The sequence below is a fragment of the Dermacentor andersoni genome, chromosome 10 (assembly GCF_023375885.2).
Source record: "Dermacentor andersoni chromosome 10, qqDerAnde1_hic_scaffold, whole genome shotgun sequence".
Taxonomy (NCBI): Eukaryota; Metazoa; Arthropoda; class Arachnida; order Ixodida; family Ixodidae; genus Dermacentor; species Dermacentor andersoni.
Window position 1 is genome coordinate 137,630,477 of NC_092823.1, and position 26,761 is coordinate 137,657,237.

The 26,761-nt window shown below is 48.1% G+C and overlaps 1 protein-coding gene across 5 annotated transcripts in view; it reads left to right on the forward strand.

The window, feature by feature from the left end:
* The first annotated feature begins 2,274 nt into the window (after nt 1-2,274).
* The window catches only part of LOC126545188 (aldehyde dehydrogenase 1A1-like), a 59,796-nt gene continuing 35,309 nt past the window's right edge, over nt 2,275-26,761 (forward strand). For 2 of the 5 annotated variants that reach the window (XM_072285085.1, XM_055078286.2), the window contains exons 1-2: nt 11,762-12,055; nt 25,742-25,846. In XM_072285085.1, the coding sequence (XP_072141186.1) occupies nt 11,981-12,055; nt 25,742-25,846 (180 nt within the window). In that variant the 5' untranslated portion in view covers nt 11,762-11,980. Of the gene's footprint in view, nt 2,507-2,571; nt 2,638-11,761; nt 12,056-15,164; nt 15,559-25,741; nt 25,847-26,761 lie in introns of those variants that run through there. The other 3 variants (XM_055078289.2, XM_055078288.2, XM_055078290.2) reach the window with 3 other exon arrangements.

Genomic DNA, 26,761 nt, shown 5'->3' on the forward strand with positions numbered 1-26,761 from the left:
AGCGCACGACACGTATGAGGCACCAAGCCGAATTTGGCATCCTCCTCTGCTCTCTCCGCAGATGCGGGAGCATAGCTTTGAAAGCTTGTTAGGCGCAGAAAACGCCAAAGGAACACCATGCCTGCAAACAACTTTCTTGAGTTGATGGGTGACCTTAAGTATATGAGGGACCATTGCAGGCCTTCGCGTTTCACGTTCGGCGGCCGGCCTTATTGTGGTTTTTCTTCTCTGAATCAGAGCTTCAACCACGGCAGTCAAAAGCGACATAGGGAACCCAGCTGCCACAAGTCGGCTGATATGATTATCAAAACTTTCTTGCATCTTGTGCACGCACGAGCTCTTAAGAGCCAATTACATACATGACGACGCAATGCCTCTTTTCACGATTTTCGAGTGCGCAGACTTAAAGGACAACAGTTCCTTGTTCCCACGGGGATGACACGCCCAACACACAGGGCGTTCACAGAGCAGAAAATAAGGTAGTCCGCGCTAGTGTGTGCCGTATCTTCCTTTTGTGGTCCGTCTTAGGTGTTTGCGCTGTAAGTTTAAGTTCAGAATTATGTACCAACTAGGCCCAAATGAACTTTTACTTTCATTATTCCATTGTCGTGATGCCGTCTCGTCCATGATGCCGTCGTCGTCGCGCTGTCATGGTCGGGCCACAACGGTCGTCGCCACGCCGTCATCCCGTAAAAAAAAATATCTCGAAGATATATTGTGCCGTCATTATGAAGCACCATTTCCGACGTCCGAAGTATATACTTCTCAAGTATTGCTAATGTGTCGACTTGATTTCCGTGGTCCACGTAAAGCAATACGCCTACGTTCAATGGACTTCGTCGCTTTTGTAACCAAACGCACTGCGCGGTTGGTTGATGCAAGACTTTCCATCTGCAAGCAAAGCATGTGTGTCGATACCGGGACAGCACCTAGCGGCGACGGTTGAAATGTGCCGCGAGCGCCCATATGTTCGCTGTCGAAATAAATAGAACATGGCTGCAACACCCTACCTTACATAGACTATCGTACAACCTAAAAAAAACTTGCCCGTAAAGCGGGCGTGTAGGCTGTGTTCTTCGCCCCACATAAGTTGTCAAGAATCTGCCCCTTAACAAGTCCGATCGACAAAACGACGCGATATCGCAAACTTAGGCATCGCCATTAGTATGTCCAACGTGTGATTGGTGTTGTTTATTACTTTCTGTTAACATGCGGCATGTCATATATTGGTCAGGTTGGTCGTTGCCTGAGCATTTGTCTGCACGAGCACGCGAACAATGTCAGCCGAGCACATGAATATCACTTAGCGGCCCACCGTGCGAATGCAAATTTCAAATTATCAAGTGCACCCTGATGTACGAATCTAACTTCCAGCGAGTGCAAGAAATATACATGCAGCAAGGATTGAGCGGGTGCTGAATCTATAAGTCACTGTGGCATCAATTCGCCTTCTTCGAAAGGAACTAACGTTCCTGAATGCTAACCTTGCACGTGCCGTGCCGACCCGACGATGAGCTTGCAGCTTTGGTGCCCCCTTCCCCCAATGTTGTTGCAAATAGTTTTTTTTTTTCGCCAGTTATATAATCGCGCCATTTCAAAATAAAGTTTCGTTGGGAATTGGAGCTTGTTAGCGTCCGTCTTGTCAAGCTTCAAGTTAACTAGTTACTTTTCTCCATTTATATTTATTTTAACCCTTCCCAACCAGCTTGTCAATCTTCAAGTCTTTTTGTTGTGTAATCTGTGCAATCGCTTCATTGATTTCAGCCAATACTTCGTATACATAAAAAAATTCCTGGGTTTTACGCGCCAAAGCCACAATCTGATGATGAGGTAGGCCGTACAAGGGATCTCCCAAATAATTGCGACCACCCGTAGTTATTTAACGTGCACGAAAATCCAAGTGTACCAGCGTTATTGCATTTTACCTCCATGAAATTGTGGTCGCCGCTGCCAGCATTGAAGCCGCGGCCTGGAGCTCGGAAGCTCAACGCCATAGCTACTATGGGCTACGGTGACGGGTGTTCGTGCGCCAAATGTGAAAGGACACTATAAGTGGGAAAGTGAGGATGTTGTTATTATACAGCCAGGCCGGACCGGTTTTCCTTCATGGCCGCAGTCACGCAAACGCTAGCGGTTGCCTCCAAGATTGCAGAGGAGCTGCCGCTTCCTCTATTAACTCAGTACGTGGGTTGCGTAAGCGCTACCCACGTGCGGACGATTGAGAAAACAAAAAGCCAAAACAAAGGAGGCAACTGTGTGATGCAGAGTGACGCGCTTCCCTCCAAACCTTCCTTTGCAAGAGGCAGGCGACCAGCTTTCTCGTCTTTCTCGGTCGCGCGGCGAATACACAGCCTGTCACTGCTCACTGTGCGGCGCACTGGACTCCTACCGAACAAAATTTTGTGTTCGCTGGCCCCACTTTTGGCGTGCAGCACTGCAGCGTAGGTTAATCACGTTGGTCACCGAGCTGGAAACGGCAGCCATTGCAGCAAGCGCCTGTGCCCTTGTGCGCTCCCCACGAAAGAGTTAGAGCTTGCGTTCTTTTACATTTGTCTTCGCCTCTTCTTCCAGGTTCAGTTGAAGACACGCGAACGCGTCATGGGACCGACAAGAAAACCCGAGGTCAAGTTTACGCAGGTGAGAACGATTCCTTTGCGTATAAGTGTTGATAAAGTGTCAATGGTGGTGTTAGAACTCTCTTGATTCGCCGCCTACCTTGAAGGCTTGCCTTGGAGTAAGTTGGTACTTCGGCGACCTTGGCATAAAGTAGAATTCGTGACCTTCATTCTGTGTCTGCCCTCGGTGTGATTATCTGCACAAGTTAGCTTTCTTCGCTGTTTTATTGTTTGTCGCTGTGCAAAACAACGTCCAGGAAACCAGCCAAGGTTTCAGGCCGTTTTCTTGTATGGCTACTGCGACCATAACCTTTAAGCGGCGCGGACATAAACAGCGACAAGAATGGAGCGCCAACTTTCCATTGAAAGGTGATGCACTTCCAATGCTTCGAAAGAAACTTGAAATGTATCAGTTATCAGAAATCCAACTAGCTCAGCTATGTGCAGTAAGTTCCAATAAAAGCCAGCGCACCTGATGACATATATATATATATATATATATATATATATATATATGAACTGGTGACTTACATTATATATTTGTTCCAATGGGAATTTCTCGGTGCCATTCGTTTTGTAACTGCGTATATTGTAGAAAATATGACCGGAAGCCTGCACACATATGTCATAGCGCAAATATTAGTGCTTGGAAATGTTTCGTAGTCGTAGTTTACCCTTATGTGCGTGCAGAATGGTTAAGGAAATATGGATAGAAAGAGTTGCTTTATTAAAGGAATTGTGCTCTTGACCTAAGTTTGTTGCAATGATAATTTTAAATGCGAAGCATTTTAACCACCTCAGGCACACAAGAAAACGACAGATGGGAGTTTGATACGATGTTTTAACGCGACAGCTGTAAGGAGCCTGTGTCGCAGAAAATCCGGTGTTAGCGTCGGTGTCCTGCGCCCGGCATCAGACGTCATTTTGGCAAACAGATTTTCAAACCACACATACCGAGGCTTTCCATGTGACGCAAGGAATTGACTGAACTAATTGAATTTCTCAAGCTAAAATACGTGCAAGAATCCTAAACTACGACTTACACAAAACTTCCAGACATAATAGTTGTCGGATTGTAATTTGAATATACGAGAAAACATAATTCTATTACGGGAAAACTCAAACAAACCCCTTTTCCAGCATTTATACAATGCAGAGACCGGAGACGACGTCCGCCATTTGCGCACGCTGGCGCGTAAATATATCAGTCCACGGAACGGCGCACCGACTTCCTTGAAACACTTCCAGATGGCGCTCACCTCCGCCGCATCGCTTTGTGCTTTGTGTGTTTTTCCACGACTCCGTGGCTGCGAGGAAATCATGTTTTTTGTGCATGCTTTGAGCTTGCTTCTCTTTCTGATTTGCTGATTTTTGTAGCCTTCAAATAATAATTGGGCAGTTTTCTTTTTTCTCTTTCTCGCTTTTCGTGTGCGCGGGTGTGTTTCGTGTATGTTTGGTTTTGCAGGATAGTCGGAGCGTCCATTCGCGCCACGTGCTTCAGCACGTGCAACCGGGTGGGACTTTTAAGTCTTCATAGCCTTTAATTAGTAGCTTGGAAGTGGCTAGACTAGCAGCTATTAGTGGTTTTACTGTGTGCTTTGGTGTCGGGAATGTTGCTTTGGTAGGAAAGTGAAAGCGCGGCCTCGTGGTTGAACACGTGCGAAAACGTGGCATACCTTAAGTCTGTGCGACATTGAGTGCTTTTAAAACGTTGGTGAGAATTAATTTGCGGCATTTTAAAGATTTAGATGCTGTCTGTATCGGTTTTGGTAGAAGGCACGTGTTCTGCATTATTATAGTATTATAGTATTTGCATTAGAACAAGCCGTGCAATACATGGCAAGAAAGCCGCGAAAGCGTGCAGTGTGCGGGGGGTCCCGCAAGGCAGACGAGGGGATGGATGAAAATGAAGAGGGAGTCGAACCAATATGCCCACACTGTGATGTCGATGCTAGGCTGAAGAAAATGGAGGCTTTACAGGATGAGCTTGTCAAACAGGTCGAAGAGCTGAAAAATAAGGTAAATATGGAGCGTGATGCACGGGAAGTAGTGGAAAAAAGGACTTCAAGAAGCCGAGGAAAAGCTTAACAGTGCCGCCATTGTGAACGAGAATGGTCGTGCCAATGGAACGCAGTCCCCCGACGTGACAGGAGAGTGAGTGTGAGCAAAGTACGTAGAATGCGTGCAGCGTGTTGAGGTGGTAGCTGGAAAGAGCGCCACCTGCCTTGAGGTACTGCCTTGAGGAAATGGACAGGACTAGTCCAGCGCATGGCGAAGGGGGTAGAGGACTTGCGCGAGCTGTCCCCTCAGGGGCAGATCGTGGTGTGCATGGTGCCGGAGGTTTCTGTGTGTGACAATCATGTACAAAGAGCCGTAGTGGCTGCTAATGAGGCGATATGGAAAATGAGCCGAGAGAAAGGTTTCGAGGTTGTCGAAGTAAACCGGGAAGTGAAAAGATGTGGTGGTTTTGAGTGAGACGGAATTGCCTTCAATTACAGGCTTGGACGAGAAGTGGGATGGCGACTTGCTGGTCGCGCTGTTGCTTTTTTTAGAGGCCCGCGGGCGCTCAGGAGGCCAGAGTAGGTAGTAAAAATGAAGGTCCCCTAGGGGAACCTCAGAACAGCATCACCGTCAATAACAGCAAAAGGAGGTAAACAAGAAAGAGAGCTCGGCATGCAGTAGGCTACATTAACATGCAGGAAAAGTGGGCAAAGATTGAGGAGCAGTTAAATAGAGAACAAATAGGGATGCATGCGGTTACAGAAACGCATCTTAGAGACTCGGAAGAGCCGCCACTGATTCAGGATTATGTTTGAGGAGGGTGCGACAGAACTAAGGTCGGATAGAATGGGAGGGGAGTCAGAATGCTCATCCATCAGGGAGCCAAATGTAAAAGAGTAAATTCAGAATGTCAAGAGCCTCTTTGGTTATCAGATAAAATCAGTGAAAAAAAACTTGGCTGGGCGTTACGTATTTGTGGACCGGAAATAATTGGACCGAGAAAAATAGAGAGGGGAATGCATTAGTGATAATATTAAGGGTTTTGGGAATGATGCCGAAATTATCCTATTAGTTGACATGAATGCCCACATACAGGATTTAGTTGGTTATACCAACAACAACGGGAAGTCAATGCTAGACCTTTGTGAGCAACATAACCTTGTTATCGTGGATACAGGGCCTAACTGTGAAGGGCAGATCACGTGGGAAGTGGGAAACGGCAATCCACCATTGATTACTATCTGATGACCGAAAGAATTCATGATAAGTTGAGAGAAATGCTCATTGACGAGGAAGGGTATAGCAGCATGGCAGTGACAATAAACGCGTCATTTCGAAAATGGGATATGTAGTTGGGAAGAAGAGCAATGAGTGCAAAATGGACAGTCCAAGTTTCAACGCTGAACAAATAACAAATATAGTCACAAGAGTCAAGGAAGAACTTGGCAAAGGTCCAAGAGTGGGAATATACTGAGCTTGTAAGTGTAATAACGACAGAAATGCGGAAAGAGAAACAACATGTTCGTCGGAAAGGAAAAAAGAAACCAGAAAGCTGGAGGAACAGGGAGACACGCGAAGTGATCGCCCAACGGCAGAAAGCATCCCGAGAGCACCGACAGGCAAAGAAGGCGCAGTGGCCGCAGGATGAAGTAGCCACTAAATGGGAAATATACCGGAAGAAAAAGTCTATGCTTCAAATACTGGTGCAAGCTGTGGTGAAAGACGACGATGGCAGACACGGTATGACGAGGGAAAATAAGAGACAAGCTCGAGGGCTGGTGAAAAAGGAGGAAGCGGGCGGCGAGCGAGCGGGAAGCTGCGGGCACGGATCGAACGAGCCGAGGAGGTCCGAACAACGAGTCCCGAGAGGGCTTCTCGGGATGTACCGCTGCCTCGTAACGAGCCATCGAGGCAAGGTCCACCGTGTCCTGTGCCCCGGTTCCAGGGTTCCTGTGCTCTCGGAGTTCCGGCACTGCCAGGGATCCTGAGCCACTACCCTAGCGGCTTGTTGCCTTGTAATTGTCACAGCCTACGCAACCCGAACCGTCTCCGGCGCGTACGGCGGGCCAGCGACGATTACGGCCACACGTGAGGGAACTTAGTTAGACCATATGCTGCGACGCCAGGTCTTCGCGTGTTAGTGGGCGAGGTACGGAAACTGAGCAGTGTGCCGCGTCGACGTGTCCCGCGCCTCATTAGAGGACATCCTTAATTAGTGCTTTGTTTTACGCTCTGTATCAATGCAGTGTTGTTTATTATAGGTCCACCGGGTCAACCTGTCCGACTATCACCTCGAATCCTTCCTCACCGCACCTCACGACAGCGAACGTGACGGTGCGTTTTATTAATCTACATCATGTGGTGTCCACGACAGGATGAGACTCTCGAAACACCTCTGAGAGTCACTTTGCTCAGATGCAGCGGTTAAGGATGGATGCCGAAAAACTGATAGGCATTGGTAAAGAGTTGGAACTCACAGGAAAGGCACTCCAGCAGTGGATGGATGAGGAGCGTAGCAAAGAAAGAGAGCACCGCGCACAAGAGCGTGAGGCTGCCAGAGAGGACCGTGCACGATAGTTGGAGCGGCAAGCTGGAGAACTCGAGTTGTTAGAACTACGGCTGTGCGTGCAAGAATTGCAACAGCCAAGTCAAGCAGTCGCAGCCTAGCCAAGTGATAGAGAAATATATAATCAAGGTTTCCGAAGTCGCCACAAGTTAATTCTAGCTTTCAATGAAGCTCGGGATGAGCTGGACGCATATATTCAAAGGTTCGAGCGAGTGGTCACAGACGAAGGGTGGCCTAGCGACTAGTGGGCGCTGTTTCTGAGTTTGTGTTTAACGGGGGAGGGTGTCACTGTCCTCGGACGTATGTCCGCTGAAGACGCAACGAACTTTGCAAAGCTTAAGGCGACATTTCTCCAGAGGTTCCGGTATACTGAAGGGGGCTATAGAATCAAGTTTCAAGAGACCAAGCCCAACAGTGGCTAAACAGGCCGCCAGTTTGTGGGTAGGCTGCTTGGTTATTTGGGTCACTGGCAAGAGTTGGCCAAAACTGAGACTTATGACGCCTTGAGAAACAAGGTTGTCTTGGAACAATTCTTGTGTGGATGTGACCAGAAGCTTGCCACCTTTCTGAAGGAGCGAGGTTGCAAAGATCTTGACACTTTGGCAGAAACAGCGTATGACTACCTCGAAGCTCAAGGTCTGAGAAATCTGGCTAGAGGTCGAGAAGAAAAGGTGTATGTGAAGAGTGGAACGCAAGCCAGTGAGCCATCAAGTGGTCAAGCAAAACCCCATTACTTCATATGCAACAAGCGAGGACTTAAGCCGCCAGACTGCTAGTCTAGAGCTAGCGGATCTAAGGCTGCGATCGGTTGGAAAGGAAAGAAGCCTGGAAATGTGCCGGAAGGCTTTACCAAGCATACGAAGGAGCGCAACGAGGCCTCGTGTTCCCTTTCTGAACCTGACCAACCAACCCGAGAAGATAGGCTGCACGAACAGCACACACATGCTGTAAACACCGAAGAAGACAGTTCTGAAAAGATTGGATTAGGGGTAGAAAGCACCGTTGGGCAAGAATTAGGACAGGAAGGTTTGCCGACAGCAAAAGGGCGTCTCGAAGGACAACCGGTATCTGTTTTTCCAGATTCTGGTTGCGACACTGTCGTAGTAAAGGGCTCTGTTGTGCCAGCCAACAAGTTTACTGGGGAAACGCGCACTGTCTATTTATTAGATAGTTTTGTACAATGCCTTCCCGAAGCTGAAGTCCAAGTGGACTGTCCATTCTTTAAAGGAACCGTGCGTGCCATATGTATAGAGCGCCCACTATATGATGTTGTGTTAGGCAATGTTAACGGTGTTTGCCCCTCTCTTGAGTTACCGGGAGCCGCAGATCGAAGGTGGAGCCTACCGCGCTACATTAACAAGGAAGTGCAGAGGGTGGCCCGCTCGCCAAGGAAAATACCGGCCCAGTTCTCGATAATCCTATAGTTGCTGCATCACGTTCCCTTACAAAAAGGATTCAAGTAACTCTTGTAAACCAGATAGATGTCAGTCCCGATGCATTGGAAAAGTTGCAGAAGGATGATCGAGGTCTCAGTGGTTGCATCGTGGACGTGGGCAAGACCAAAACCACGCGATCTGCGACTGTCACATTTATACTCCTCAATGATATTCTCTTGCGGCGTTATAAATCTGCGGCAAAGAGGGAAGTGGAACAGCTTGTTGTTCCGAGAGACCTTCGGGAATCAGTCCTGAAGATAGCACATGAAGTAATTCTCTCTGGTCACCAAGGGACAAAGAGAACGGCCGACAGTATCGCAGAAAAATTTACTGGCGTGGCGGTCAACCAGATGCCACCGGTTCATGAAATCATGCAACGTTTGTTAGAGAACCGTCCCAAAACATCTAGTAGGACGTGTACCTCTTGGAAACATGTAGATAATCGACACTCCTTTCTGGCGGGTTGCTACTGCTATTATCGGACCACTGTCCCCCTACTTCTGCTAATGGTAACTCATTTGTTCTAACCATGGTGGGCTTTGCAACACATTACCCAGACGCAGTTGCTTTGCCAAGTATTGACACGGAAAGGATTGCCGAGGCGTTGCTCAGGATGTTTTGCTGCATTGGAATTCCACTGGAAATAGTTACCGACCGAGAGACACAATTCACCTCGCAACTCATGAAAGAATTAAGCTGGCTGCTTTCGTTCAGACAACTACCGACTGCCCCGTACCACCCAATGGGAAATGGTTTAGTGGGCCATTTCAATGGAACGTTCAAAGAAATGATTCGGCGAATGTGCAAAGAAAGCCCCAAAAATAAGGATTGATACTTGGCCCTACTGATATTCACATACAGAGATGTATGTCCCGCCTTTTCAGCTTCTTTATGGCCGTTACATACGGCCACCTATGACCATCTTCAAGGAGCTGTAGTCATGGAAGCATCTGGACGAAGAGACCAAAACGACGTACAGCTACGTAGTACAGCTGCAAGAACGGCTGCCGCAGACATGTCAACTCGCCCACGAGGAGCTTCGAAAAGGGAAAGTTGCAGAAAATGAATATTATCATCGCAAGGAAAAGGCGCGCCACATTGCCGTGGGAGACAAAGTATTACTCTTGCTACCATCCGAGAACAACAGTTTAATCTCAACGTGGAAGGAGCCGTTCACCGTTCTTGAGAAGAGAAGCGACCTTGATTACGTCGTTGACTTGGGCAAGCGAATAAGTGCTCATATAAACTTGTTTAAAAATATGATGAAAGATGTCCATTTCCGTCGGCTGGTCACCAAGCCGCTGTAGCTGTGAACACACGTGAAGATGAAGGGAACGACCTGCAATTTATTGTGCTGAAGCAGAAAGAAGCTTTCGAGGATGTAAAAATTGCCACTGAATTGCTTGCTGAGCAAGCCGTAGAAGCAAAGGAAACATTGTTTGCGTTCCAAGACATCTTCTCGGACTTGCCTGGAAAAACACACCCCATAGAATGCCAGCTAAGAGTGACAACGGACACACCGGTGCATGTCCGGCAATATCCGGTACCTTTTGCAATCGAAAAGGCCGTCGAAGATGAAGTGCAAGAAATGCTAAAGCAATGGATCATTGAACCGTCTAACTCTGCCTACAAGTCGCCGGCGGTGATAGGGAAGAAAAGGTACGGCAGTATGCGCTTGTGCATTGATTTTAGACAACTAAATCGAGTGGTCTTAATGTACAACGAACCACTACCACGAGTAGACATGATATTAGCCAAGCTGGGTAAGAGTCGGTACTTTTGAAAGTTCGACTTTGCGAAAGAGTATTGGCAATCGCGAATGCAGTCCGACTGCAAACACATGACAGCCTTTCAATCTTCGTCGGGGCTCTATCAGTTCCGATTTATGCTGTTTGGTATTAAGACGGCTCCAGCTGTTTTCACAAGGCTTGTGAGAAAAGTAGTCGACGGTATGCCCAATATCTGCCGCTACTACGACGACGTCTTAATTGCCACCGTAACGTGGGAACAACATAATCACACTCTTCGGCGTTTCATCCAGCAAGTAAAAGACGCCTGTCTAACCATCAAGCCCTGCAAAAGTGAAGTTGGCTTTACCTCTGTAAAATATTTAGGACATATTGTAAGCCACGGTGCCCTCCGGCCACAAATCGAGACCCTCGAGAAAATTGAAGCTGCGAAGCAGCTAACTACTAAAAAAGAAGCCCGTTCATTTTTGCGCCTTACTGGATACTACGGAGACTACGTGCCAAATTATTCAAAAGTATCAGCGCCCCTCACAGAACTGACCCGCAAGCTTGCGCCCAACAAACTGGTCTGGGAGCCGCATTACCAGGAAGCATTCGGCAAACTACGGCGTTTACTCTCTGATCGGCCCATTATTCGGTCTCCAGATTTAGAACAGCCGTTTGTCCTACGTACAGATGCGTCATCGACAAGCCTCGGAGCTGTCCTTTTACAACGCCACGGTAGTGTTCTGCACCCGGTCGCCTACACAAGTAGGAAACTGCTGCCTAGAGAAGCACGTTACTCTACCATAGAAAGGGAAGGTCTCGCTCTTGTCTGGGCTACCCAGAAGCTTCATGTTTTTCTCTGTGGAAGCGCTTCTTGTTGCAAACGGACCATCAACCACTCTCATACATTAACTCCGCCAAACAGGGGAACAACTGAGTATCGCGCTGGAGTTAATTGATTATGGAAATTGACTTCACTGTCGAATACATAGAAGGCAGTGACAATATTGGGACGGACTACCTAAGCAGAGTGTCTTAGTTCTTCAAGCTTATATGTGTATGTACGTATTGTTTGTTATTGTTTATGTACACGTGCATGTTTTGTCCTTTTTTTCCGCACTGAGTAAACTGTCTGCAATCTGTGAACTGTGTGCGCTGTGTAACAGTGCAACGAGTCGTCCAGCTGAGAGATCACTCAGCATGGCAAAGTTGCTTGAAGTGTAACTTTCTTGTGTGGGGGCTGATGTCGGGAAAGACGACGAAGGCAGACGCGGCACGACGCGGGAAAATAAGAGACACGCTCGAGGGCTGGTGAAGGAAAAGGAGGAAGCTTACTATTTTTACGCACCTAATTGAACCACGCAATTCTTGGCCAATCCCCCACTGTGGGTATGTGCCACGGCCACTCAGGACAGCAACATCAGCTGTGGGCACGGATCGAACGAGCCGAGGAAGTCTGAACAATGAGTTTCGAGAGGGCTTCCCGGGATGTACCGTTTGGCAGCCTCGTGACGGGCCATCGAGGCAAGGTGCGCCGTGTCCTGTGCCTGGCTGGTTCCAGTGTTCCTGTTATTTCGGAGTTCCGGCACTACCAGGGATCCTGAGCCACTACCCCAGCGGCTTATCGCCATGTCACCGTCACAGCCTACGCAACCCGAGCCGTCTCCGCCGCGTACGGCGGGCCAGCGACGATTACGGCCACACGTGAGGGAACTTAGTTGGACCGTACGCCAGGTCTTCGCGTGTTAGTGGGCGAGGTACGGAAACTGAGCAGTGTGCCGCGTCGACGTGTCCCGCGCCGCATTAGAGGACATCCTTAATTAGTGCTTCGTTTTACGTTCTGTATCAGTGAAGTGTTGTTCAATATATGTCCACCGGGGCAACCTGTCCGACTATCACCTCGAATCCTTCCTGAACGCACCTCATGTCAACAAATTTGACGGTCTACCTTATTACTCTGCACAAGCAAAGATAAAAGGTGAAAGTAAACGTTGGTTGTCAGAAATACGTGTGAAAAGGAAGGCCACATGTAGAACCTTTTGGAACCACATAAAATTATCAGTCAACAACAATGCAACAACATATCCTAGATTAATATAGAAACAAACTGGAAGGAGAAGCGGCATTAAATAACATAATAAGAAATAACAGCCCAATTTTTCCAGGGCAGTGACGGGGTTGTATTTGAAGAAAGAAAAGCGTGAAAGAGAACCATATGCAAATGGATCTGGTGTTGACAAATTTCAACTGGGAGAAATCCGAAGCGAAAATTCCTAAGCGCACAGCCACAAGGCTAGACGAGGTTCCCGTTAGGCGGATTAATGAACTAGGACCAAAAAGGAAGGAAGCTCTGGTGAAAGCAGTGTAATAAGCTTTAAAAGATAGAAGAATACTAGAGAGTTGGCGACAAAGTAAAATTAATTTACTTTATAAAGGTAATGGGGAGAAAGGTAGAATTCACTCGTATAGACCGTTGACCATTACATCGGTAATATACAGGTTAGAATGCAGGCAATAAAATCGAAACTGCAAGCATGGCCAGGGAATAATGACATTTTGGAAGAACTTCAGAATGGCTTCAGGGTAGGTAGGTGTTTGGATGATAATTCTTTTTTATTTATTTATTTACAGCACCCTCAGAGTAAGTATACATTATAAAGGGGAGAGGCAACATAAAGGAGGTAAGAATGATGTACAGAAAACGCACAGTATAAGTAACAATGATACATTGTGCTCGCTCACTGATTTACACATCAAAGACAAAAAATAGTGGTAGTTCACCATAGAAATCTCTTGATACGCTTATTTGTTCTTACTCAGTGTATCGAAATATCAACAGTAGAAAGCAGGCCGTTATATGTGGCCTTTTTAAACAATACCGGAGCGTATGACAATGTAGACCGCAGCCTTTTGTGGGATATTCTTCAAGGGGAAACCTTAGGTGACGACTGCCTACAGCATTTGAGAGATTTACCTAGAAAATACTGTTTGCGTTGAATGGGAAGGGATGAGGAGCGATGAAAAAGTTGATATCAACAAGAGAGTTCTGTCGCGCGGCGTAGGAGCGCCACCGCCCTGGCCTTCCTTCTTTCTACGTTGCGCTGGGGAAGCATATTGCGCGGGGCGGGCGATATGATGATGCTATCTCTCTGCTCTTTCGGAATGCCCTGGTAGGCACTGCAATGACATCGCTAGCCTCGACCATATGCTCTGGCGTTGCCCCTCGTTACGAGGCACAGAACAAATCAATGAGGACAAGTGGCTCTCCGCTAAAGAGCCCCGATGCCGGGGCGCAACTATGGGCTGTCCAGAGGGCCCACGATGCGGCGGTCGAGCATGGCCCGACTGTCCCAACGTGGGAGCGGCCCGCAGCGCGCTGAGTCGCGTACCTCAGCACCTCCATTAAAGTTTTGCATCCATCCATCCATCAACAAGGGACTTAGGCAGGGGTGCCCTTTATCCCCACTGCTGTTTATGATGTATATGGTGAGGATGGAGAGGGCGCTAGACGGAACTAATATTGGGTTTAAGCTCTCATACAAACAGGCGGGTACAATAGTAGAGCAGCACCTTCCGGGTTTATTTGATGCGGACGATTGTGTTTTTAGCTGAGAAGCAAAGTGATTTGCAACGTCTGGATAATATCTGTGGACAGGAAGGCGAGAATTTAGGTCTGAAATTTAGCGTTATAAAATCGGGTCTTATGGTATTCGATGAAAACAGTGAACAGACAGTGGCAATACAGGGCCAGGAAAAACCTCGGGTGAGAGAATACAAATATCTTGGTATATGGATAAACGAAGGCAATAGATATATGGAAATGTAGGAAAAAACGATAACAGTAAAGGGGAAGCGAAATGCAGCCATAATGAAGCACAGAGAGCTATGGGTATACAATAGGTACGAGCTGAACCGGGATATGCGGAAAGGTGTAATGGTTGCAGGACTTACTTTTGGAAATGCGTTTGTTTACTTGAAATCAGGGGTACAATCAAAACTCGATGGCAACCAAAGGTCAGTGGGGCGCCTCGCATTGGGCGCTCACGGGAAGACTACAAATGAAGCTGTGCAGGATGATATGGGCTGGACAGGTTTTTGAAGTGAAGGAAGCTCACAGTAAAATTGATTATGAAGAACGACTGAGGAATATGGAAGAAAGTATGGGCTGAGAGAGTGTTGAGTGTACAGAAAGAAACATTGATTCGCAGTGGAGGAAAAGAACTAGGGAGCGTACCAGCAAGTATGCGGCCTCTAGGGTGAGCAACAAAGCACGTCAAGCGAAAAGTCAGGGAGGCTGAACTAATCTCATGGGTGGCGACAATGGAAAAGAAACCTGCCATAAGTAACTACTTAAAAGGAAAAACACGATATCATGAAAAAAATAATTTATGATAACTCAAAGGGAAGCTCACTACTTTTCGAAGCGAGATCAGGATGCCTTAGTACACGCACCTATAAAACGAGATATAAGAACGAAGAATAAGCATGTGCTTGCTGCGGTAACGCTAGGGAAACGATAGACATGTTTTATTAGAATGTTGCTGAGAAGGTTGCTGAGAGCACCTGGCGTTGCACACGAGGTCCTTTCAGCAAGGCCCTGAGCAGGCGCCAGGCACGGGCTCCATCCGGCGCCTTGATGATCGTGGCACAGCTGCCCTGCCAGCTTTGGCGCCTGCGTTTTCGAGAATGTCTTCTGGAGGCGGCGTCGATGCGACGGTGTCCGTCAAGTGCTCCGCCTGATTGGTTCGCAGTGCTCTACGTTCAGCCCTGCGCCTGGCAGCTCGTAGCTGTAGGTGGCGAATGTCTGGTGCTGCTTGGCCCTTCGGCGCAGTGGACCATACTGTGGCTGCCCGGCCGCTGTCCGCCACAAGCTGCAGGAAGTCCCTGGTACTGGTGTCCTGCTGCAACAGCTTACGGAAAGCACTACAATCGACAGTGGCGTACACCAGCGTCCTGGGGATCTTGCCCCTGAATGGGGCCAACACGATAGTGAAGTGGTTAGAACCCCAGGTCTCCGGCTGCGGTGTCCAAGTGTATCGGCAGCCGTCAGTGGCCAGGCTCACGTTAATTGCCGTGCTGACGGCACGGGCTGTGTGACGGACGAAAGCGGGAGGCCCAGTGGTGAGAATATTCAGACCCAGCTGGTTAACAACGTCCATAACGCTGCTACCTCGCCGGCAGCAGCGGCGACTGCCTCAGATGGTGTGGTGAGCATTGATGTCTTCGCAGAGGACAAAGTCTGTGCCAAAACGTCGAACTAGCTGCAGCAGGCACGTTGGATCTCAGGGCCGGCATGGTCGAATATATACGCTGGCCATGGTGGTGTCAGTGCCCCAAAGACCTACACAAACAGCGCAGCATTCGAGTGGCCCTCCAGTCAGATCCGCCACGTCGACCTCAGATTGCAGCACATCCGCCCGCCCGTACACCGCGTAGCGGGGAAGTCCCTGTGGATGTTCTTTGTTGAGACATGGGGTCACCGTGCAGGGTTGCAGCGAGCACGAAGTGCGGCTGCTGTAGCCCACATATCCAGGCAGACGCAAATCATCTGCAGTCGTGTACACCCCCTGCAACGCACGTACGTCGTAGTCGCTCTGCAGGAGGTGCAAAGGGAGGTCTGCTTGGCGCCGCCGCAACGAGCGCGCGTTCCACTGAAGCACGCTCTGCCGGCAGCGGTGATTCCCAGCTGGGGCGTTCGCCATAGTGGCTCTGCTGAGCAGGCTGCCCACTTGCCTGGAAGCAGATTGAACGCAACTTGTCGTCTGGCAGCAGGTCAGCAACAGGCCGCAGCAGGAGCCTTAGGCTGGTGGCTTCCGAGTGCTGCACAGAAGTGTGGCTGGCTGGTGCCATGGCAGTTGCGGCTGGGGGTGCGTCTGCTGCCTTCGGAGGGGGGGGGAGGGGGAGGCGCCTTGCACCCCAGCTTCTCTTGACAACGCCGGGTTCCTTTCGACGAAGTGGTTTTAGCGTAGCCGGTGGCCACAGCTGCATAGCTGGGGCGGGCCTATCCAATGCCGTCTACAGTGCATGGACCCCCGAAGTGATGCAAAAGGCTTGCCTTAGTGGAAGCACGCATAGCTGTTCGAGCTTCCCGGTGAAGCATGTGGGTCGGCGCTGTAGCCTTTATCGTGGCTTGGCGCCTCTCAGCCTGCCACAGCTTACAGGTAGGGGCGTCGGTAGCGTTGCAACTGCACAGTGCAAGCACTTCGGCTTGGCTGTGCACTGGTGATCCCTCACATGCTGACCGCCACAGCGCAGGCACCGCTTCGGCCATTTGCACGCCGCCGTCGCTTGGCCATGGCGCCCACACCGCCGGCACTGCAAAGGCCGGGGCCGTGACGGTCGCACATCAAAAGGCAGTCGGAAAAGGAGGATGCGGGCCGGGGGGCTCGGGGCGGCGAAGCGCAGGGTCAGGGTGCGACCACTCCGCTTGACTGCCGTCGCCGGCACGAGTGAGGTCACTGCGCTCCACTGAGTGGATTGCTCGATAGCTCGTGGCTTCCGCAGCTGGGGTAGCGCTAACGGTAGCACTCACGATGGCGGTGGAAGCTACGGTAGAACGGAAGTGTTCGGCGTCTCACGCGGTGCGAGAACCGACGCAGCAACAGGCAGGATCAGCGAGGCAGCGTCTGCACCGGCGTCCAGTGGTGCAGCTTGGCACTCGGTCGCAGCTGGTGTCTCTCGTGCCCCGGTCTCGTAAGCCACCGACGCTGCCAGAGCAAACTGCGGCATCGTCCAGGTAATCGCGTTGGCAGCGGGTGATTAGCGTGAACGCTTGGGCCAATTGGCGGCCGCGCAAAGCCGCCGTGTGTGCTCCTGGCGTTGAAGGGTCTCCTCGCACGTGGCGTTCATGTGCCGAAGAGACCGCGGGCACGCAAAGCTCTCCAAGCTCTTGTGCTCCTATGAACGCATACCTGACTGCCGTGTTCCTTCCGCAGTTGATACCGCGGGGGCGGGCGTCTCCGGCTCCATCGCTGCATTGTGGCCGAAGGAGTGGCGCTAAACGCTAGCTTCGGTAGTTAAACACAACGGTCCACGTGTGGTCCAAAGTGTTCCACCAGTTGGCAGTTCGAAGAGTGCAGTGGAAACACCGCGCACAGAGAGAGTGGGGACGGGACTCGAGGAATAAAGGACGTTCTTCCTTTCTCTATGGTTCTTCTCCGGCGGCTGCTAGGGTGCCTCGATGTCCTCCTCGCCCGTCACTCCGTATAGAGTGAAGACAACCGCGGCGTCTACTACGGCGTTGGTCACGCGAATCACGGACGCCGTAGTAGATGCCTTTGGCGGACGCCGTAGGGACGCGTTGCCGGCGCTCGTGTGTTGAAAGCTATCTTCGAGGTGGCCAAAGTGAGCCCCTGCGTGCGCCTCATCTTCAAAGCGATCCGCGATGTTTGCAGAGTGCACGTAGTGCCGGTAGCTTCGTATGCGCTGTGCTTTCTACGTTTTGTTCACGTCGAAGCAACAGATGCACGGAGCTCAATTGGCTCGCGGCTGCTGCCACGATTCTTTACTCCAGAATTTTCACAGCGAGTTTCCTCGCTCATCCAGAGAGATATGGCCATGTTTACCTGTGCGCGCGTGACACCGTGGTCGTTATTTTAATTAAAAAATGCTGACGGGCTAGTTGGTTTGAATCCATGATAGAATGGGTAAGCGCGACTGAACAAAGAGGCAGAAAGAAGCAGACAAGCAATGGCAGCGCTGTCTGTGTGTGTATGTTTCTTTCTACGCTATCGTCGAGTCACGCTTACATATTGTATCATTATTAATTTAGTAAGCGAATGCTTACAAGTTTATACGGCCGATATTTTGTAATGCTTTTATACGTGGTAAAATCAGCGAAAAAGTAACGGCAACACAAGACAGAGAAATACACAGTACAGTACGCTGAACTAACAACTGACTTGTTTATATAATTTATTGCACACAGGAACGAATAAGTACAAACAGTCCGTCTTTGCGCGCACCCTCGCGCTACTGGTATTTGCCACACGTGCGCGCGCACACGGGCTGTTTGTATTTGCTGCTTCCTGTTTGCAATGAACCAGTCAGTTGTTAGGCAGCGCCTGTCCTGCGCATTCCTCTGTTGTGTGTTGCCGTTATTTCTGCGCTGTTTTTACCATGCAGATCAGCCAACTCACCCGGTTTTACAATCTATTCCGTTTACGCATTCATTAAACATTTAGCACATTCAAGAAGCCTTCGAGCGCAGCCTTCCACGTCGAATTTACCAAAGCCGTACATTTACATTATGGGGTTTTACGTGCCAAAACTACTTTCTTATTATGAGGCACGCCGTAGTGGAGGACTCCGGAAATTTCGACCATCTGGGGTTCTTTAACGTGCACTAAGCACACGGGTGTTTTCGCATTTCGCCCCCATCGAAATGCGGCCGCCGTGGCCGGGATGCGATCCCGCGACCTCGTGCTCAGCAGCCCAACACCAAAGCCGTACATTTGTTTACATCGACGTATGCAACCACAGATCATTGTTAGCTTCGAATATTGGGGAAACGGTGCATCGCTGAAATGAAATAATGTCGAAACAACATATCTGCGCGTATGAGCCGCGTTGTTTCACCCTGAGGCGAGTCAATATGAGCGGCCGAGCAACTTAAACAACGGCGACTGTGATCTTGACACATATGTTACGGGCTGTACGATTCTCGCTTTCCTTTAAATTGATCATAGTTAAAGTTTGTCCGTGCCATCAAGTATTATTAGAGAAAACGGTGCTCGGCATAGGCGCTCATTTATGGGCCGCGTAGATCTCTGGCCAAAACGCCGACGCCATCGATGACACCATTGGTAACTGAGCGAGGCGGTTGTTTGTGCTACTGTACCGAATGCACTGTCTCTTGTTCCCCGTTTGACGCAGAAGTAAACAGTGCTCCTGTGGAATTAAGAAATGTGTTAGCAAACAACATGTACAGGCCCGCCCATATACGTAGCCAAAGCGACCGGCAGCATTCGGGTACGGTGACGCACAGATATAGGCACAGCGCTGTGTCACCGCTTGCCTCTTATAGTGTACGCGCCGTGCGAAGTGAACAGTCATAATAATAATAATAATAATAATAATATTAATAATAATAATAATAATAATAATAATAATAATAATAATAATAGTCGTCATCATCATCATCAGCCTGGTTATGCCCACTCCAGGGCAAAGGCTCCCATACTTCTCCAACTATCCCGGTCATGTACTAATCGTGGCCATGTTGTCCCTGCAAACGTAATCTCATCCACCCACCTACCTTTCTGCCGCTCCGTGCTACGCTTCCCTTCCCTTGGAATCCAGTCCGTAACCCTTAATTACAATCAATGGCAATCTGTTATCTTCGCTCCTCATTACATGTCCAGCCCATGCCCATTTCCTTTCTTGATTTCAACTAAGATGTCATTAGCTCAAGTTTGTTCCCTCACCCAAACTGCTCTTTTCTTATCCCTTAACGTTACACCTATCATTCTTCTTTCCATAGCTCGTTCCGTCGTCCTCAATTTAAGTAGAACCCTTTTCGTAAGCCTCCAGGTCTCTGCCCCGTACGTGAGTACTGGTAAGACACAGCTGTTATACACTTTTCTCTTGAGGGATATTGGCAACCTGCTGTTCATGATCAGAGAACGCCTGCCAAACGCACTCCAGCCCATTCTTATTCTTCTGATTATTTCAGTCTTATGATCCGGATCCGTGGTCACTACCTGTCCGAAGTAAGTGTATCCCCTTACCACTTCCAGGGCCTCGCTACCTATCGTAAACTGCTGTTGTCTTCCGAGACTGTTAAAGATTACTTTAGTTTTCTGCAGATTAATTTTTAGACCCACCCTTCTGCTTTGCCTCTCCAGGTCAGTGAGCATGCATTGCAATTGGTCCCCTGAGTTACTAAGCTAGGCAATGTCATCAGCGAATCGCAAGTTACTAAGGTATTCTCCATTAACTCTTATCCCCAATTCTTTCCAATACAGGTCTTTGAATACCTCCTGTAAACACGCTGTGAATAGCATTCGAGAGATCGTATCTTCTTGCCTGCCGCCTGTCTTTATTGGGATTTTGTTGCTTTCTTTATGGAGGGCTATGGTGGCTGTGGACCGCTATAGATATCGTTCAGTATTTTTACATACGGCTCGTCTACACCCTGATTCCGCAATGCCTCCATGACTGCTGAGGTTTCGACAGAATCAAACGCTTTCTCGTAATCAATGAAAGATATATATAAGGGTTGGTTATATTCCGTACATTTTTCTATCACCTGATTGATAGCGTGAATATGGTCTATTGTTGAGTAGCTTTTACAGAATCCCGCCTGATCCTTTGGTTGACAGAAGTCTAAGCTGTTCCTGATTCTATTTGCCATTACCATAGTAAATACTTTGTAGGCAACGGACAGTAAGCTGATCGGTCTATAATTTTTGCAAGTCTTTGGCGTCCCCTTTCTTATGGATTAGGATCATGTTAACGTTACCCGCCGTGGTTGCTCAGTGGCTATGGTGTTGGGCTGCTGAGCACGAGGTCGCGGGATCGAATCCCGGCCACGGCGGCCGCATTTCGATGGGGGCGAAATGCGAAAACACCCGTGTTCTTAAATTTAGGTGCATGTTAAACAACCCCAGGTGGTCGAAATTTCCGGAGACCTTCACTACGGCGCGCCTCATAATGAGAAGCTGGTTTTGGCACCTAAAACAACCTAATTTTTTATTTTAGCGTTCTTCCAAGATTCCGGTACGCTCGAGGTCATGAGGCATTGCGTATAAAGGGTGGCCAGTTTTTCTAGAACAATCTGCCCACCATCCTTCAACAAATCTGCTCTTACCTGATCCTCCCCGGCTGTCTTCCCCGTTTGCATAGCTCCCAAGGCTTTCTTTACTTCTTCCGGCGTTACTTGTGGGACTTCAAATTCCTCTAGACTATTCTCTCTTCCGTTATCGCCGTGGGTGCCACTGGTACTGCGTAGATCTCTATAGAACTCCTCAGCCACTTGAACTATCTCTCCCATATTATAAATGATTTTGCCAGCTTTGTCTCTTAATGCATACATCTGATTCTTGCCTATTCCTATTTCTTTCTTCACTGCTTTTAGGCTTCCTCCGTTTTGAGGGCATGTTAAATTCTATCGGTATTATACTTCCTTATGTCAGCTGTCTTACGCTTGTTGATTAACTTGGAACGTTCTGCCAGTTCCATCCGAGCTGAATGGTTACAGGCTTTCATACATTCGTGGTTCTTGATCAGATCTTTTGTCTCCTTCGATAGCTTACTGGCATCCTGTCTAACAGAGTTACGATCGACTTCTATTGCACACTCCTTAATGATGCCCATAAGATTCTCGTTCATATCTTCAACACTAAAGTCATCTTCCTCAGTTAAAGCCGAATACCTGTTCTGTAGCTTAATCCGGAATTCCTCTATTTTCCCTCTTACCGCTAACTCATTCATCGCCTTCTTATGTACCAGTTTCTTCCGTTCCCTCCGCAGGTCTAGGCTAATTCGAGCTCTTACCAGCCTATGCTCACTGCAGCGCACCTTGCCGAGCACGTCCACATCTTGTATGATGCCAGAGTTAGCACAGAGTATAAGGTCTATTTCATTTCTAGTCTCGCCATTCGGGCTCCTCCACGTCCACTTTCGGCTATCCCGCTTGCGGAAGAAGGTATTCATTATCCGCATATTATTCTGTTCTGCAAACTCTAATAATAGCTTTCCCTTGCTGTTCCTAGATTTCTAGAAGTGAACTGTAGTTGACATTAAATCGCTAAAGAGCCACAGCTGAACTATAAGAGTTTCTTTCGTCGTAACTGCTTATCTTTAAGTTCACCGGTCGCGGGTGCGCGAACTCTACGGGGCCGAGCCTAACCCAACTTTCGCTAAACAGGATCAACATTCGCTCACTCTTCACGTGCGCGGCTTGCGATACTGCAGCTTCTTCATTTCAACTTCGAAGCCATGTTGCGAAATTTTGAGATCGAGTAATTGCGTCGTTGTCGGCCGATTATGCTAAAATGGTCTGATCGACACACTGTCATGAATAGCCAATCATTGGCGTCAGCATTTAGTCGGTCCCATATTGACCCAGCGTTAGCGGGCCTTAAACGAGTACGTGAAGTCAGACATGCGCTGCCAACACCGGCGAGAGAGGTGTGACGCTACAAGAAGCCTGCGTCTGCAGTGTAACGCAGAAGTTAACGCAAGTGTAACGCAGAAGTTTTTCAATAAATTTGCTAGTCATCAATGCGAGGCGGCAACTACGTGTTTCACGGTGCAGTCCGGACGAAGCCCTGACCGCTTTCTGTTTTAAAAGTGGAGTTGCAGTCTTATTCGCACGTTTTCGGCACCGCATCGACGTAGAGTTACCAGTGGAATTCCGACGCGGTACACCGCACGAGTGTTTGTTGTAGTGGGCTTCCATGAACTTTTTTCCTTTCTTTTCGGGGGACTTTCCCCCGATTTCAGGCTGCGCGCGCGTCCTTCCCAAAACCTTCCCCGACTAATTCGTTAGTGCTGGGCGCATGCGCCGTGGTGCCGTGATTAACACCACGCAGGCATGTTAACGCGATAGGAAGGACGTGGTGCTTCGCTGCGTAAACCCTGGATCGACTGAGACTGCGTGGGCGAAAACGATGCCACAAGCTGGTAGGGCCTGCATAAGTGGGGTACCATTGGTTCCAGCAAGAAAAGCTGTCTAACCTGAGTTCCTAAATACAGCTGCTTGTGTGGAACATTCTGTGCGATTGGAGCACGAACACGACCAGACATATTTTGCCACCGGGCGTTCATGACGCAAAGGGAAAGCGTACAGTTAATGTTAGTAATGTTGTTCAGATAACATAATAAAACTAAGGAAAAGAGTACATTTATGTGCAATTATCGATGACACCGAAAGATCGCATGGAGTGTTCACATAATTTATATTCAAATAAAACGCGCCAAGTGTCTCAACGCACTGGCATACAGGCGAGAAATGCTTAAGCATGTTCTATTCCCACTGCTGGGCCATGTGCCTCTGGTCTGTTGGTCAGAGATCGGGCTGCTGAGCTAGGCGTCCTCTATTCGAGTCCAGCCGCCGGACAATTTTGTGTGTGCTTGTTATCATTATTGCAATAGCAATTGTATGGACACTGCAAGCAACTTTTTGTCGTTGGCGTCGGTGTCACCGTGACGTTCCGTATATTTTTGTATATGTATGTATGCTGTATGCCATGCCTTGCTTTATGACATACGGTATATGCGGGTTATATTGCCACACCATTCTATCACTAAACTTGCTCATACCAGGTCTTGCATTCTTGACAAAATTATTCCCTTCAGAATTTTGAGAATGGCAGCCCAGAAACAATTGTCATGAAACAGAACACCGAGAGTGCATTCCTTTTATCTCAAATCTCCTCATTATTCAATATTAGAACTGCCAAACAATAACTCATCTCGAACATGAAAATGATATAGTTTTATTGGCGCGGCGGTGCGCTATACCTCCGCGATCGGCCGTGGAAAGACGCTTCAAACGTACCCGGTATGAACAGAGCAGTGTTACAGTTGCTAAGAAAGACGTTGACTTTGATTAATACACATAAGTGAAATTGTCGGATGGCAGAATTCAAACAGAGGACCCCTACGACCACGGCTCGTTTTTACTTAGCTTACGTTTACTTAAATTCATACAGCCACTGCAGGTACGAATCCTAACTTAGTGTAACATCCCAAAATGTTGCTATCGCATTCATTCCTTCGCTATAACGGCAAAAGTTTGATATTCCTTAAATATATATTCCCAAAAGAGGTGGGAGTCCAAGCAGTCAACAGTAGATTTGAGTGTTCTTCGTTCGGCCGCATATTGAGGGCACACGCAAAGTACGTGAGCGCTAGTTATCAATACACACACATGTAATCATATTCTGGACATCAGGGTGACCAACATTCCCAGAGGCACTTACCCGTTAGCACGTGACGACCCACAATTTTAGGGTGAATTATCTAAAACGTTGGCCCACCGTAAGACGCTAGATACATACTTGATATGGAAAAGGAGTGGTAACTCGCTAAGAAAGTCTTTGTGTTTAATAACTGCACTAGGTATGGGGGCTTCTGCAAAGTACTAAAAAAAAGAACTTTCTTGATAATTAGGAGCTCCTCATTTCTCTTACTTGTCTACTGAGAAATCAATGTGAGCTTAATCATAGAACATAGCCGAGTAAAGAGCTATACCAAGATTTAAGGCGCCAAAAAAAACCACACACAGCACACAAGATAGAACAAAGTTTTTTGGCGGCTTTAAAATAGGTATAATGAATCAATACCAACTTGCCCAGCAAGAAGTTCACGTAATAAAAGCTACAATTAGCACATAATAACAAATAAAGGTAAAAAATGAAACACCGGAAGCGCTTTTCTTTACTGCCTGTATCTTTTTAATTGGATAAATTCGGCGGTTTTGCATACCAAAACTCCGATCCTATCACGAGGCACGCCGCAGCGGGGGGATCCGTTCCGATCCATTCACGGTGCGCGAGTGTCTCTGCAACCATCAGTGCGCTGCCGTCGCGGTCGACAGAACCCGCCACCTCGTGCAGTATTTTTTCAGACGACCTGCTCAATATTCAGTTCCGCGTAAAGCAGAGTACTGCCACTAGAGTATTTGCCTTACGGAGGCCTGTATTCCGCAAGCCAACTTCTGGGTTAGCGCATTTGTCGCGTGTATGCCCTAGTGTGTGTGTGTACTTTGTTTTTAGCTCGTTTCCCTTCTTTCAAAAAAAACCACGTGAAGGAACTGTTACAAACACAGTGTTTGAGAGAGTGATTATGGCAACATAAATATATTAAAATCGCTTTTTTTTCTACGTGGATACATACACGTTCGTGGTATTATGCTGCATTTGAGTATACTACTGTAGTTTACATGTACAGCCTGTACTTTACCGTTTGTGGACAGGGAGAGGAAAAGGAAAAAGGGGAACATTTATTATTGCACCGTCTTAAGAAGAAGCTGTAATCCAATAATTGGTAAATTCTATTGTTGTAAGTTTCTCTGTAAACCCATGTACAATGTGTGAAAATATGTAACGTTATGTGTGTTCGCTCACTGCCAATGAACTGCCACTAAATGATGTACAATACACGCGTATTTTGCGGCTACAGAGGCCCCTGTCAGGCGCAGCGCGCCCTTTGCTCCTGCGCCTTTCTTGAAATTGTATTCAAGATGAAAATAAACATAAAAAAACATTCCTCGTTACCTAACCCCGAACACGAGGCCAAGCCTGTTGATAGGATAACCTCTCCAGGTACTATAAAGCCTTCTCTCCACCGCAATTGGGCTATTACTTTAAGTGTCTTGCAACAGAGAATTCTGTACATATTGTATAAACATTTATTGTCTTCGTCTCTACCTCCCCATGCCAGATATTTATCAACAATGAATTCGTCAACTCCAAGTCCGGCAAGACATTCGTCACGTATAACCCAGCTAACGAGGAAAAAATCGCCCAAGTCCAGGAAGGGCTGAAAGTAAGAACATTTCCTGCATCCTTTTTTTCTTTCTTGAGGTTATGCTCACGCATTCCTTAAACTCTCTTTCATCATCGTAACAGACGCATATCCATCTCCAATATTCACAACCCCCTCCCTGCCAGTATTTTTGTTCCTTCAAGAGATAAACCATTAGGGTTACAGAATGGCTTGCCACGCTGTCTACCGCCAGCCTGGATGATCAGCAACAGCTGGGCAGGTCATGTAATGTGCCGGTTAGATAACCGCTGGTCCATTATGGTTACAGAATGGGTACCAAGTGACAAATATAATGATAAATAGCCGCCAAGGGAACAAGAGCTCAAGATCGCCAGTCAGCCTCTTGAGTCTGTGAAGGAGTACGTTTACCTAAGTAAATTAATCACAGGGAACCCTGATCATAAGAAGGAAATTCACAGAAGAATAAAAATGGGGTTGGATCGCATACGGGAGACATTGTCAGCTCGTGACTGGAAGCTTACCATTGTCATTGAAAAGGAAGGTGTACAATCAGTGCATTTTGCCAGTGCTTGGAGAGTGACAAAGAAGCTGGAGAAGAAGTTAAGGACCGCGCAAAGAGCGATGGAACGAAGATTGTTAGGCGTAACACTCAGAGAAAGGAAGAGAGTGGTGTGGAGCAGAGAGCAAACGGGTATAGCCGATATTCTAATTGGCGTCAAGAGAAAGAAATGGAGCTGGGCAGGTCATGTAATGCGCCAGTTAGATAACGGCTGGACCATTAGGGTTACAGAATGGGTACCAAGAGAAGGGGAACGCAGTCGAGGATGGCAGAAGACTAGGTGGAGCGACGAAATCAGGAAATTCGCGGGCGCTAGTTGGAATCGGTTGGCGCAGGACAGGGGTAATTGGAGATTACATGGAGAGGCCTTCGTCCTGCCGTGGACATAAAATAGG